Below are 15,242 nucleotides of genomic sequence, written 5' to 3' on the forward strand. Positions count from 1 at the left end.
ATTGTGAGACATTAAAAGTGTTTCTAAACCTATTCTGCCCTCCAGTTGAAAGACGTAGGTTTCAAACCTGTTGTGAAAAAATAATTAAATCTCTACAGTGACCTTGTCATTGGAGTTTTATTATTTCCTTCCTTGACAGTTGAATTTTTAAAAATATTTCCAGTTATGTAATGATATGTAGTGATTAATGATTGAAACTTCTACTGATGCCACAGTTTTAGTTCCTCTTATATAAGGTCATATCATCTTTCTTTCATGACAGAGCTTAAGTTTTCTTATGTCTATCTGCTGACTAACATAACATAGGGTGTAATATTGGTATTTCGTAGGAGCTAATCCAGATGTTTTCAATGTCTCACATGCATTCCTTCAGTCCTTAGAAGGCAAACTGAGTTGATCTTCAATGAGATAATTGTTAGTGCTGGTCATGTTTACTACAAGAATAGTCTATCTGCAAAGTCTGTTTAATTTTATACTGCAACTGAAATGATCACATGTTACAGAGACTAACGTTTATTAATTCAAGACAAATATTGCTGCATGTTAATTTCATTACTTTGTCTTTTTTTAACAGAACATTACACTGGACAACACACTCACTCCTCCAAATTCAAACCCTCCACCCCCACAACAAAGTGAGCTCGATGACGCACAGATAACTCCTGACTTGTCTCCTGAAGTTGTTGCATCTCCCTCTCCTTTGGATGACAAACCTTCAGAAAAATCTGTTCAAGAATTGTCGCCTCAGACAACCTCAGTAGTAGCAGGTGCTACTGACAACAACGAAGATTATTGCGCAGTTTGTTTGAATGGTGGAGAGCTGTTGTGCTGTGATCGATGCCCGAAGGTTTTCCATCTTGCTTGCCATGTGCCTTCCCTGCTCAGCTTCCCAATGTAAATCTAGCTTTTAATTACTGCAATCTTTTTAGGCTGTAGTGGATGTCATATAGTATTGTGAGGCTGAGATGACAATTTTGAGTGTCAGAGTTGAAAGTTTACCTCTTAAGTTGGATCTGGTGATTTCTCTACTTTCAAAGATGCTGATCCTTTTTTCATGTCTCACTGTTTATCCAACTGAAAATTTCACACACTTCTCCTTAACTACAATGTCTGTATTATCCCCTCCTTTATGAAGCCAGGTGTAAATTATTCAATAAGTATCACTTCCACATCATCTAACTCCTCGAACAAGCTATTTTTTCATTTTTTCAAAGATCTTACCTACCCTTAGTTATTTTCTTGGTTTTAAATTAATCCACCCTTACAACTAAATCCAGATTTGCCCATTGTTTTGGATATGCAAGTACTAGCAAAACCGTTCTCTTGACCACATTTTCCTTTTACACTAATTTCATCCCAATTAATATGAGGTATTGGAAAGTCTTGAAACTGTTGTGTTGTTTCTAGAAATCTGAATTATTTGTCTACATGTTTTACCTTCTACATTTCTCTGATTATTTGGTAGTGAACTGACATACAAAATATGCTCCCGTCTCTGCTCAGGTCTGTGCTGACTCAGGTTAGGGATTTCCTCAAGTTGCTTACGTTTCTGTTTATCAGTGAGTTGGCACATAGGAGAATATTTTAATGCTAATACATTTTTAGACATGAAGTCAAAGATAATGGAGGAAGCAGAACTGATACGTTTATAAGAAAAATGGACTGACAAATGAGATTAGGTGTACAGCTCTTTCAATGACTTAGCACAGGTGCAATGAAACAAATAGCTACCTTTTATTCTGTAAAATTCTCTAATTCTAAGGTGTTTGTGCTGGAAAATATATACAATGATGAAGTTCAGAACAACTTTTGCAATATTTTCTGAATGAAATGAACCCAACAGTTATACAATATATCCTTCTGTGGTTTGCTAACACCAGCTCAAAAGAAATTCTGACTAATTATAAGTTCACATATTTTCAAATTTTGAGAGCAACATGACCAAGATGACATTAAAGTGTTGTGTACTTTATCTTCAGATCAGTGCAACCATATCTATCCTAACTATTCTAGCATTTTTCAGTTTACATGGAAGGTGTTATCAGCAATGCTATCCAGCACTACCTTCTCAGCAATAATCTGCACACTGATGCCTGGTTTAGGTTATGCCAGGGCCAATCAGCTCCCAATCTTATACTCTTGATTCACAGAAGAGCTGAATTACAGAGGTGAGGTGAGAATGACAGCCTCTGCATTCGGTTAAGTTTAGCATCAAAGAGTCCTAGCAAAACTGGAGTCAATGGGTATTGGGAGCAAACCGTCCATTGGTTGGAGTCATACCTAGTACGTAAAAAGATGGTTGTGTTTGTTGGTGGTCAGTCACCTCAGCTCCAGCTTATCCCTGCAGGAGTTTCTCAGGATAGTGACCTAGGCCCAACCTTACTGCCATCATAAGGTCAGAAGTGAGAATGTTCACCGGTGATTACACATTGCTCAGCAACATTCACAGTTCCTCAGATACTGTGTTCAAATACACGAAGACCTGGACAATTCTTAACCATTTTAATCTAAATTTCCTTGTGATATAACTGTGTGTTGCAATTTTACAAAGTAATGAACTTGCCCACCTCCTGTGATACACAACTCAGTGACACAAAAAGAAACAAATTGATTTGATTAAGTGTTGTGCAATTTAAATGGATTTCATTGAAATTAATCCTCTTTCTAAATGAGGTTGCACCAAAAGTCTAATCTGAGGATTTTAGCTGAGATTTCTTCTGATAGCTAGATTAATGTTACCATGACCATGGAGAGGCTAAGCTCTACCTTCACTATTCCATAGCATTTATAAAATGTTTTAAAGCAATGTATTTGTCATTTTACTGAATTACAGATCAGGAAATTGTCCCAATATTTTCATAAAGCTGTATTTACATAGGAACCAGCGAAATTATCTTTCCTCTTCTCCAGGTAAAACTGGGGAATCAACAGCTTTGACAAGATAGTTAGTGGTATACCTAAGAGTAGTTAATTGAATATAGGATTAGGTGTCTCTGTTCCAGCAGTTATTGCCCATCCCTAACTGATGTTGAACTGAGTGGCTTGTCATGCCATTTAGCAGGAATTCCGGAGTTGACCACATTCTTGAGTCTGGAGTCTTGGGCATATTGATGAAGGTCTTTAATGAACAAGATGGATTTTTACGACAATCAGAAATGATTGCTGGGGACATTAGCTTTTACTTTCAGAATTTTTAAAATTAATGTTAAATTTCATCATCTGCCATGGTTAGCTTTGAATGCATTGCTCTGGAATATTAATTTGAGACTATGGTTTACTTAACAACTGATATTGACACTATACCACCACCACCACCCCCCCCCCCACCCCCCCGCAACTACATGTGAATGAGATTTTATGCTGTTGCCTCGCTTAATTTAAAATAGTCCATGGCTATGTTAGTTTAAGAAAAGGGTTTTGCAAATGATTTCAGAGTTTTTTAAAACTCAAGCTCACTTAAGTTTAAGAAGTAACATCAGAACCTTTGAATAAGATTCAAGCTCAATCTTGCCCACCTTTCTGTCTCCTCTACACATACATGCCTTTGGGATAGCAAACTGGACTCAAAGACTTAGACATTTGCAACACAGAATGAGGCAATTTCACCCATTTTGTCCACATTGGCCAACAAAAGTTTGACTACACTGATCCCATTTGTCAGCCCTTGGCTCATATGGCAACACATGTGAATGTCTAACTATAGCTTAAATGTTATGAGAGGTTTTGACTCAACCATCTTTCAGGCATGAGTACAAGACTTCCATCATCCTCAGGGTGAAAAGATTTCTCCTCAACTCTCCTCTTAACCTTCCACCTTTTGCCTTTAATCTATACCCCCTGGTTATTGGCCCACCTACTAATGGAAAATTCCTATCCACCTTATTTGTGCCCCTCATAATTTTATACAACTCTCGGCTTTCCTCATAGCTTGGTAAATCTTTTCTGTACCATTCTGTAATGCAGAGACCAAAACTGCATACAGTACTCCAGTTGTGGCCAAAGCAACAGTTTATATAGTTTCAGCTTAACATCCCTGCTCTTGTATTTTTTGGTCTTGATGAGTTAAGTATCCCATATTGTGGTTAAGAAGATATAACTATCAGCCTTACTATCTTCAGGGATCTATGGATATGCATACCAAAATTCCCTCTGATCATCAGAATTTTCCAGGATCCTACCATTATACTGCATTCCCTCTTTGCCTTATTTGCCTGCCTAAAATATATTACACACACTTGTTGGGTTGAATTCTACTTGCCACTTCTCTGCCACTTAACCAATCTCTTGATATCCACCTGCAGTTTATGGCTGTACTCACTATTTGTCAGCTTACCGATTTTCATGTCATCCATGAACTTCTTGATCATATGGCCTACATTTAAGTTCAAGTAATGCATGCACAACACAAACAACAATGGCCCCAGCACCAAACTCCGTGAAATCACCCTCTGCTTCTGACCTCTTAGCAAATTTTGGATCCAAATGTACCGCAATACCTTGAATCCCATGAAGTCTTACTTTCTTGACCAATTGGCCGTATGATATTTTATACTTAAAAAAAACTTGCTAAAGTCTAAGTAGCCCACATTCAAATGCAGGCAAAAGTGAGGAGTGCAGATGCTTCAGATTAGAGTCAAGAGTGTGATGCTGGAAAAGCACAGCAGGTCACACAGCATCCGAGGAGAGGAGAATTGACGTTTCGGGCAAAGGCCCTTTCTGCTTTTCCAGCACCATACTCACATTCAAATGCTCATCATAACTCCTGGTTACCTTCTCTGAAAGTTTGATCAAATTTATAAAACACAACCTTCCCTTATTAAATTTTGTCTCTGTCCAAGTGCAGATATGTTCCATCCCTCGAAATTCATTCAAAAAACTTCCACACCACTAAGGTTAGGCTGAATGCCCTGTAATTTCCTGGTCTATCCCTTCCTTTTTAATTAACAGGAACATTTCAGCAGTTCTCTTGTCCTCTTACCCCTTACCTGTAGCCAGAGAGGATTTAAACTTGCTGCCATGCCTCCATTAACAGTCTGGAATATGTCTCATTCGAAACTGTGGATTTATTTTACTATTGTCACGATGTAACATGCCATAGGTTCAGAGAGGAACTTCAGACCATACAACTTGTACACTGGCAAGTCTCTTTAGCAAACAGGATATACCTAAAAGCCATTGTAACTGATATTTTTTAAAAATTACTAATGATGATATTTCTCTCTAACTTTTCAGCCCAGTTATTCATGCATATGTTCAAACTGTTGATTTACAGGGGTGAGTGGTTGTGTACAATGTGTCGGAATGTTGTGATGCCAGAAGTGGAATATGATTGTGAAAACGCACGACATATAAGTGAAAACAGGGGGATAAGAACATTACAAGGTCTTTCCATTGGTGATCAAAGGGTGAGCAGCAACACTTCATTTCAGTACATCTTTAATTAATTAGTTTTTGTACGTAAGGCTTTGAGGTGTCTTTTCATCTGCCTAAAAGAATGCTGCTAATTTGGTCCTCAGATTCTTAAAACACCAGGTTTTTAACGATGTAACTTTTGTTTGCTTTCTTTTGCACTAAGGTTTGGGAAGTTATTTGTAATATTTTCTTATTTACTGCATTTCTAATAGCTTTCCCTAAAGTACGCACAATTATTTAATATACCTCTTCAAGGTACTACATATTAAAGATAGAATATGTTGGTAAATAGGGTTGAATGTATGAACAGTGCTTCCATTATGAAACATATGAGCCTGATAACTGTTTTCCTTTTAATATTCAGTATATTTAATAACTTGCCTGAAGTTTCTAAGTCAAATAGTGATTAATAATGTGTAAATGCATGTGCCCATTAACTTACTGGCTTTTTTGATTAACTTCCAACTGTGTTGCTCGTAGAAATGTGAAAAGCTGGTACTACACCTTTACTGCCATCCGCTAAGCCTGCCATTCCATGAGCCTGTCAGCCCTTTGGTGAGCATAGCTTGATGTCAATTGCTGTTACATTTCGTGTAGAAGATTGTGTGCAATGTTGGCATCGGCATAGTGATATCGATCTACTTATTCATTTGGAACAACATGTAGGCAATGATCTGATGAAATATAAACAACTGACAGTCACTATTACATTTTGTGTAAAGGATTGTGTGCAATGTTGGCATGGGCATAGTGATATAGATCTGTTTATCTATCTGGAACAATGTGCAGGCAATGATCTGATGAAATATCAACAATTGACTTTCTGTATTGAAGAGGATCACTGATATGACTGCTGGTTATTGTCTGGATCAACCTGGTGATGCAGCAATTTGAATGAATGGCATTTGCTATTAATTGGATGCATTTTGCTCCCTGTAGTCTAAATATTAGGCCAGTTCCACAGTTGAGTGTATATTATTTAAGGTGTTAAGTGGTATATTATTTATTTATTATTGCACCTGAATCTAAGCTTACATTTTAACTTGTGTAACAGGTTACTGTAAAGAGTCACTGACCTGGAATCAATTAGATTTTGTGCAACTGTGAGTTCATTGATTTTACAAGCTGCTTTGTTTGTGAATAAAATATAAAGAGAGAGTTGACAGAGTTTCAAATTAAGCTATAACAATATCATACAGGGAGGTGGAATAAAGTGGATGGAACATAGGAAATGGGAGTAGGGCATAGGCCATTTAACTCCTTGACTCTGTGTGCTATTCAACTAAATCATGGCTGTTCACTACCTACCTCAAGAAAGCTGTTTTCTCAATTTCAGTACCTTTAATATGTAGAAATCTATTGATCTCTTATGTCTTGAATGTACTCCATTACTAAGCCTGGACAGCCCTCAAGGGCAGAGAATTCCTAAGATTCAGCCTCTCCATCTTGATCTCAATGACTTGCCTTTTACCTGAAAGAATGTTGCCGAGTCTGGGACTTGTTTCCCTGAAGCACTGGAGGTTAAACGGTGATTGTATAGAGGTTTATAAAATCATGAGGGGCAGAGATAAGATGATTGGCAAAGATCTTTTCCTAGGGTGTGGGAGTTGGAAACACAAGAACATATTTTTAATGTGAGAGGAGAAGGATTTAAAAGGGGCCACTTTTTCACACACTGGGTGGTTCATATCTGAAATGAACAGCCAGAGGAAGTGGTAGACAAAGGTACAGTTACAACATATAAAAGACATTTGGACAGGTACATGAAAGAAGAAGTATAGAGGGATATGGACCATATGCAGGCAAGTGGGACTAGTTTTGTTTTGGAACCTTGATTGACCTGGATGAGGTGGACTGAAGGATCTGTGCTGTGTGATTCTGTGACTCTATGATTATATCGCTGGTTCTAAACTTCTCAGCCAGGTGAAATCTCCTTCTCACACATAGCCTGTCAGGCATTGAAAGATCTTTTATGCTGCATTGAGATGATGTCTCATTCCTCTAAACTCTAGAGTATTAAGGTCCTGTTTCCTCAATTTCTCCTGTTGGATCCAGGGATCTGTCTGGTGAACTTGCTTTACTTTACGTCTATGGAAATTACGTACTTTCTTGAGCAAGGAATCCAGAACACACAGTTGTCCAGGTGTGGTCTCACCAAGACTTTATACATTTACACCAAGACTTCTTTACTCCTGTATTCAAACCCTTGCACAGTAAAGGCGAACATATCATTTGCCTTCCTAATTGCTTGTTAACTGCACATTAGCTTTCGATGAATGAACACACTCCAATCCCTTTGGACGCCAGGATTTCCCAATCTCTCATCATTTAAGAAATACTCTACATCACTCAACCAAAGTGTAAACTTGAACGTCCTAATTTTTTCAAATTATATTCCATTTGCCACAATCCTGTCCATTCACTTAACCTGTCTAAATTCTCATGAAGCCTTTTTGCATTCTGGCTACAACTCACAGATCCACATTCTTTTGTGGCATCAGAAAATTTGGAACTATTATAATTAATCCCCATAACTAATCATTGGATATAAATATTTAATGGCTGGGACCCAGGGTGGATTTCTAAAACCAGTACTTGGTAAGAGTCAAAAATAGGGCATAGATGGAGGAAGTGCTAAATTAACAATTTGATATTATATGTGAGAATCTTTGACCCAGAAGCAATAGGGTATGGCTCTACAGCTTTAAAATCTGTGTAATTTCCAGCAGTTTGTAACAATGGCTTGGTGTCTATTGTTTTCCCCTAACACAGAAATTAGAAATAAAAGACACGTGTGTCTTTCTTAATCTGTTTGAATTATGAGCCCTACAATGTAAGCATGGCATCCAAAGGCAGAGGTTCAGGAGAAATATAGAAGACCGGTAGATAGTGAGTAATAACTTTGGTTGTTCAAGTAATACAGATCAGGGAGCCTCTAAGTGTAATGATTCATGGTGTTCTTCTCATTATTCAGCATTTACTCTGTTAAATTATTCCTCGTGGACAAGGAAAGGGGAAAAAAGTCAAGTCATTATTCTGGCTTTTGATTACAATGAACTAACTGTCAATGACGAGCAAGGAATTGCTAATTGATAAAATGAAAACAAAATCTGCACATTTAGAATGTTTCTAGTAATATATTTCTTGTTTATAACTTTTGCCAATATTAATAAGCATTTTCTTTTATTTAGGCACGTCACTACTACCAGATTATCAAAAGGCCAATGGATCTTTCTACAATCAGGGCAAAACTTCAGAAAAAGAATCCCCTTCATTACTACACACCAGAAGAGTTTATTTCTGACGTTCACCTCATGCTTATGAATTGTGCAAAATTTAATTATGTGAGTGAAATTTACATGTCTCTATGCTCCTTCCTCCACTTCTCAATGTTTCCTTTACTCTATGATCTGTAGTATTTTACCAACCTGTCCCGATGTCACTTCACCATGTGCTTGATTTATCTGATTGTTTTGCCTGCTGTTTGTGAAGGCCCATCCTATCTTATAATGAGGTTTCTGAATTTTGATAACAGCTACTCCTTTATTGTGTGTATGCAGCTTATTGTAATATAACTTTTTCCTATTGTATCCATGTGCCAATTTAAAGGTATTCTTGTCACAAGGAATGTAGTTGCATCATTTCCTGTAAGCACTGAGTTTGAATAATTGATAGAAATAAGCCACCAACATATAAAATTCTGCATTCTGTTACACTAGATAGTCTTTACTTCATTTCGTAGCGAAAAGGATTTTTATAATGTATAAATTTTTAAGTTATCTTACCAATAAGATCCAGAGTCAAATATACTTTGGTGGTGAACTGGTTGGTGTTTGACTTAGCTAATTTTGGAAGATACTGTTGGCATCCATCAGAATGATTCTTTTAAGAACTGTCAAAATTTCAATTTGCAGCCAACTGAGGCCCCTTGGGCTTGGAGGAGCAAGGAATCAGTGTAGATCCCCAGGGCAGAAATGCACATCAAAAACAGAAAATGCTAGAGGAACTCAGTAGGCCTGGCAGCATCTATTGAGAGAAGACTGAGTTAACATTTTGAGTCCAGTGACCCTTCTTTAGAACTGGTAATAGCTTAGGAAAAGGTGGTATTTATGTTGATGACAGGAGGTGGCGGGGAGAGGAAGTGAGTAGATAGATGAAGGCAGAATCCAGAGAGAGAGAGAAAGGGATGGTAAGCCAGGGAAGGAGAAAAGCCAATAATAAGGACAATGATTAGGCGAAAATGGGTTGGATATGCTGAGAGTTACATATGTCATGATAGGGCCTGGGGTGTGAGGATGGGTAAAGGAATGTGGTGTTCAGATTCTAAAATTATTGGGCTCAATATTGAGTCCTGAAGGCTGCAGGGTCCCCAAGTAAAGGATGAGATGCTGTACTTCCAACTTGTGCTGATCCTCACAGGCGCATCGCAGCAGGCCCATGATGGAAATGTTGGCCAGGGAACACAGTGATGTTTTGAAGTGCAGGCAACCTGAAGCTCAGGGTCTCTTTTACGAACAGAACATGGATGTTCTGCAAAGCAGTCTTGTCTTCCCAAAATACAGGAAACTACATTTGTGAGCAGTGAACTTCACATCATTGATAATGTTACCTTCAATTACTTTAGTTGAAAAATACATTAGTTGGCTTATCCATCTGTTTTGTAGACTGAATTTGTATAGAAAGACTGTATTATTTAGATCTATTTAGTTGAAATTGATGGTGTAATACTGATGCCGAACATCTCAATTAATTCATTGTATGATTTGTTTTGTTGTCAACCTAATTTGACTCAGTTGATGGCCTAAAATATTATTTAAAATAGAGGAATTTGAAACTGATCTATTAATGTGTTCCTTCCTGATACTGCATTCTGAATTCCAAATATTAGATATAATAAATCCAAATTTGAATATATAGCAACATGTTATGGATAATGCCATGTTGAATTTTTTGTGTGCATGTTAAGTTTGGCATTTATTTATTTTAATGTGCAATGATTGTTTTAAAATTTAGCCAGATTCTGAGGTGGCCCAAGCTGGAAGAAGCTTAGAAGCATGTTTTGAAAAGAACTTAAAAGAAATATATCCAGACAAAAGCTTGGCAGGAACAATCCAAGATGATTCTGACTCTGAAGAAATTGATAATGAAAATGGAATGGTTACTATCAACGGATTTACTTGGCCAACAGAAGAAAAGGAGCATGTGAAGCCAAAGAGAAGACGCAGACATGGTGGAAGCCACAACCATAAGGACAATAGAATCTAAACGGCACTCCTGGCTGAAAGCATAGATATTGTAAAATGGTGATTAATCCTTTTTCTCTCTTTTTTTTCCACTTTCAATAAATCCATAGCTGTTTCTTTCATTTTTTTAATAACTTGTTTGTTTGCTGTAAAATCTTTGGACCTCTCAGGAATATGGATATCAACTTCCCTGAAGTAAAACTGTAAATGATTATACCAGTTCCTTTCATAGGTTATTGTACAGAGGTTACACTGGATGAGATTGGACACAATGAATTATTGACCCATCTTCTGTATGGTAGATTTGTGCAACTTGCCTAAATTTGCATTGCGCATGGTGAGGAAACAGCTTTATCGGTGATTGTCTCTGCAAGTTATGGGGAACTGCTGCTGTTGATTAACTAGTTAGCTTCCAATATATTTGTGAAATGAAAAGAGTGAAATTATGATTTACTCAAATTTCTTCTGTTTGGGGCTCTCCTGATTGTCCTCGTTAACTTTGGTGGACAATTTCAAGGGACTGTCTATGAAATAACACAAATATTGACCCTTGAAAAAATTTCACTCTCAGTAGAATGTAGACTCTATTTTTTTAAATCAAATGTTTAAGTTGTGATATTCCTGTCAGGATATATTTTGTGTTTTATGGTGGCCTGATGTGCGTTCCTTGAGGAATATAAACTTGTATTTATTTTTCCATATTGATTGTTGCAAGTTAGAACAAGCTACTTTCTCATTCTGAATGTCATGGTGATGGGAATCACTCTTGGTTTGTTTTGGGATGGAGTTTATTTTTCTGTTGACTGTTGAAGGGAAGTTTTGTCAACTGCACACTTTTTTTTGAAAAATTCAACTTGTTAATTTGCAGAGATTTTGATTGTAAAGCTTTTAGAAACTTTGTTGGTTTACAAATTCTCAATGTTCACAGAATTTCCAACAGCAGGATGCTGTCAATATTGTGTTGTATAACCCTGTTTTTCAACTTTTTATGTGTTGATTTGAAAACCAAAACAATGGCAAAGGCATGAGAAGACCTTTTGAGGAGGCACTATTTGTGCAGTTGGCTTGGCTATGGCCATGATTAATGATCTCTGGTCTAAATTTGTAGTGTGAGCTATTTTACTTTATAAGAAAAAGAACTGCAAATATGCTGACAGTCTATCATGAGTAACCTTCCAAAATAAGATGAAGAGTTCCAGCATAAAGGCCTGTGGCCAATTCTTCAAAATAGAGACTGCTCTGTAGTCTTAGATTGATGATTGGGAGAACAAAATAACCCTACAGGTCAATACAAAAGTACTGTTATCAAATGTGAGAATTTCTGTTAGAAAACTGGTAAAGTAATGGGATGAAAAATTATGTTGAAGTAAATGCAAGAGCAGTACTTTTTCTACAGATATAGTTGAGAAATGTCTTCCTCAGCATTGCTGTTCATGCTGATTGATGCTTATCTTTCAAAGAAAATGATACATTCAACCATTGTACATGACAGGAGATGCATAAGTTGTGAGCAGGTTATAATTAAACTGTAACAGTACTGTGTTCAATCCATTCTTGTTACTACTAATAAAGCTGGTTAACATAGCTAAATAAAAGTTTTTTAAAAAAACACCATTATTTACATTTTGTACATATCAAATGCTATTAAAAACACAAAGGCCTCGAATTTCAGGAGCATCTTATTTTTGAATACCTGCACCACATTGAGTAATTATGCTGTGATGGAATGATGAGTTTCAAGGCTACTGAAATAAAGGTAAATCCGTCATAGTCTTACTAGACAGTGTGTCTGCTCTTTCATTAGAGAGAGGTGACTGCGGGTAGTTTAACCTGAGGGTCACCATGCCTTAGGCGAAGGAAAGTTGTTAGTGGTAACCTCAGCCAGTGTGGAATTGAACTATTGCTGTCACTGTGCATCACAAGCCAGCTATCCAGCCAACTGAGCTAGCCAACCTCATATTCTTGAAATAGTGCAGCTCTTCCTTCATTCTATAGAATTAACATTGCACTGGTCAGCTAGTGAAAACTGGAGAAATGGTAAAAACAAACATCAATGGCACAGCATTAAGTAGATCAGGTCATGGGCCAAGGTAGAGAGATCATGGATTGGGACTGATGAAGTCAAGATTGGGAATAGACAGATGAAGACAGGATGGGGTATGTTTGGATTTTCTTCACAGTGAATTTCACTCATCTTACCCAAAGGTTCAGCCAGAGTGTTGCTATGGAGTTGAGATGTCACCCTTATTTCTAAGTGAGATGATTGCAGTCTAAATGAGAATGATGCTGTTAACTGTCTTAAAGGTGGAGAGTGTTAATCAGGGTTCCTGTTCCTTTTCAGTATTTAGTGTCATAGAGTCATACAGCATGGAAACACACTCTTCAGTCTAACCTGTCCATTTGAACATAATTCCAAACTAAACTAATCCTACCTGCCTGTTCCTGGTCCATATCCCTCCAAGCCTCTCCTGTTCATGTATCCATCCAAAAGTCTTTTAAATGTTTAAATATTTTAAATTTTAAAATGCATCCACCACTTCCTGAAGAAGTTCATCCCAGCATCACTGTAAATAATTTGCCTCTTTCTTTTTAAATCTCTCTCTCCTCACTTTAAAAATGTGCCCCATTGTTTTTAAATTCCTAGTGCTGGAATTGTACATAGGTGGAGTTGAGGTGAAGACAGGATTGGCTCAGCTGGGATACCTCATGATGAATAAGCTGCTTCACATTGTGGAGTTAAATTGAGCCACATATTACCAATTATTTAGAAAATGCACAGTCACAAAAGAATTCAAAACAGAGATGGAAATTCAGAGATGGAATTTCTGATTAGTTAACTGAGGACATCATCTTGGTAAAAGACAAACAAGAAATATCCTTTACCCACATCTGAAATAGGTATTAATCTACCTACAAATAAGGGCAATATACTTTTGGTTCCTTCAGTAGCTTTAGTTGCTTCTGTGGTAGTTGTCAGCATCAATATTAGATTGCTTCTGCCTGAGGGGGGAAAAGAAATTTCTCTAAACACCACTTAAGCAAAAAGTTGAAGGTAAACTCTTGCAATCCCCTCAATCCAACCACATCCCAGACCACCCCAAATTAACAGCTGATCTCACCAGCACTGCTCTGGAGGCATATGATGTTCCCACACAATCTCCAACCCCATTCTGTGCAATAGCATTCCCAAGCCAATGGCTGAAGACCTGTCTATACCTTCTCCAATCCCTGCATTTTAACCCAATCATTTTCCAGGAAATCGGCTGTAGTTGGATCATGAATGCTATCATCCTGAGTAGAAGCTCAACAGATATGTACTGGAAACAGTAGGTTTCATACCGTTTGCAAAGCTCAGTGTCATGTTGAGCCAGAATCATTTATGCTCCCTGGTGACAGCAGACACTTTGTCAGGCCGGCTAATTCATGAAGCATTCTGTGTCCATCCTTTCAGCCACCTTTAGCCATCAATGTCCTCATCTGAGTCATCCACAGCAGAACTCATGCTTGACCTTTGGAAGCTAATGCCTGTGTATTCCATCCAATCATGTGCAGATCCCAACTCTATTTTCACCTGTCTCAGGAATTCAGTCTAACCAGGATGTAATGGAAGTTGCGTGAACAAAGTTGAGTGTGTTTCATTATTCTCAGTATCCTTTGGACTTCAGGCTCCTCATCATTGCTTAACCAGGCAGCTAAATGTATGATGAAGCACATGGGATGAGTACAACTCTAACAGCAACCTAGAAGCTTGACACCGTTTGGGATGAAGCAACTCACATGATCGAAAACCCATCCACTCCTTTGAACATTTGCTTTCTCCATCACTGTCGTGCAGTGGAGCAGCCGAGGTATATCTAGGTGATGTATTGCAGCAAATGTTCAAGGCTCGCTCAACAGTTCATTGCAAAACGCAATGACAATAAGTGGTTTAGAGATGTGTCATGAAACTGCAATAGGTTTAGGAGAAAGTGAGGACTGCAGATGCTGGAGACCAAAGTTGAGAAGCGTGACACTGGAAAAACACAGCAGGTCAGACAGCATCTAAGGACCAAGAGAATCGATGTTTTGAGCATATGCTCTTCAGCAGGAATGTAGGGGGGTTGGGGGGGCGGGAGTCAATGGAAATAAATGGGAAGTGGGTGGGGCTGAGGGGGAAGGTAGCTAGGAGTGTGACAGGTAGATGAAGCTACTAGGTGATGGTGATAGGTAAGAGAAGAGGTTGGAGCGGATAGGTGGGAAGGAAGATGGACAGGTAGGACAGTTCAAGAGGGTGGTGCTGAGTTGGAGGGTTGGATCTGGGATAAAGTGGAGGAGGGGAGATGGGGAAACTAGTGAAATCAACATTGACCCGTGTGGTTGGAGGGTCCCAAGGCGGTGACTGTATTTTTTAATAGCATCCTATCCCATTTCTGCTACCTACAGTTAGACCCCACCACCAGAGATATATTTTCCTCCCCACACTCTTCAGCATTCCGCATAGACATTCCTTCTGCAATTCCCTCGTTAGGTCCATGTCCCCCATCAACCCACCCTCCACTCCCAGCACCTTCCTGTGCCACCACAAGAGGTGCACCCGCACCTCCCCAC

The 15,242-nt window shown here is 38.2% G+C and overlaps 2 protein-coding genes across 4 annotated transcripts in view; one reads left to right on the forward strand and one right to left on the reverse strand.

Moving 5' to 3' along the window:
* Window positions 1-12,233, forward strand: part of trim66 (tripartite motif containing 66) — a 227,699-nt gene extending 215,466 nt beyond the window's left edge. For 2 of the 3 annotated variants that reach the window (XM_060838925.1, XM_060838927.1), the window contains 5 exons: window positions 575-894; window positions 5,273-5,405; window positions 5,893-5,967; window positions 8,604-8,756; window positions 10,426-12,233. In XM_060838925.1, coding sequence (XP_060694908.1) covers window positions 575-894; window positions 5,273-5,405; window positions 5,893-5,967; window positions 8,604-8,756; window positions 10,426-10,677 — 933 coding nt within the window. In that variant the 3' untranslated portion in view covers window positions 10,678-12,233. The remainder of the gene's footprint in view (window positions 1-574; window positions 895-5,272; window positions 5,406-5,892; window positions 5,968-8,603; window positions 8,757-10,425) is intronic. The other variant, XM_060838928.1, reaches the window with a different exon arrangement.
* rpl27a (ribosomal protein L27a) overlaps window positions 1-15,242 on the reverse strand; it is a 369,147-nt gene that overhangs the window by 275,257 nt on the left and 78,648 nt on the right. The window lies entirely within an intron of this gene.

The sequence above is a fragment of the Hemiscyllium ocellatum genome, chromosome 18 (assembly GCF_020745735.1).
Source record: "Hemiscyllium ocellatum isolate sHemOce1 chromosome 18, sHemOce1.pat.X.cur, whole genome shotgun sequence".
NCBI classification, from domain to species: domain Eukaryota; kingdom Metazoa; phylum Chordata; class Chondrichthyes; order Orectolobiformes; family Hemiscylliidae; genus Hemiscyllium; species Hemiscyllium ocellatum.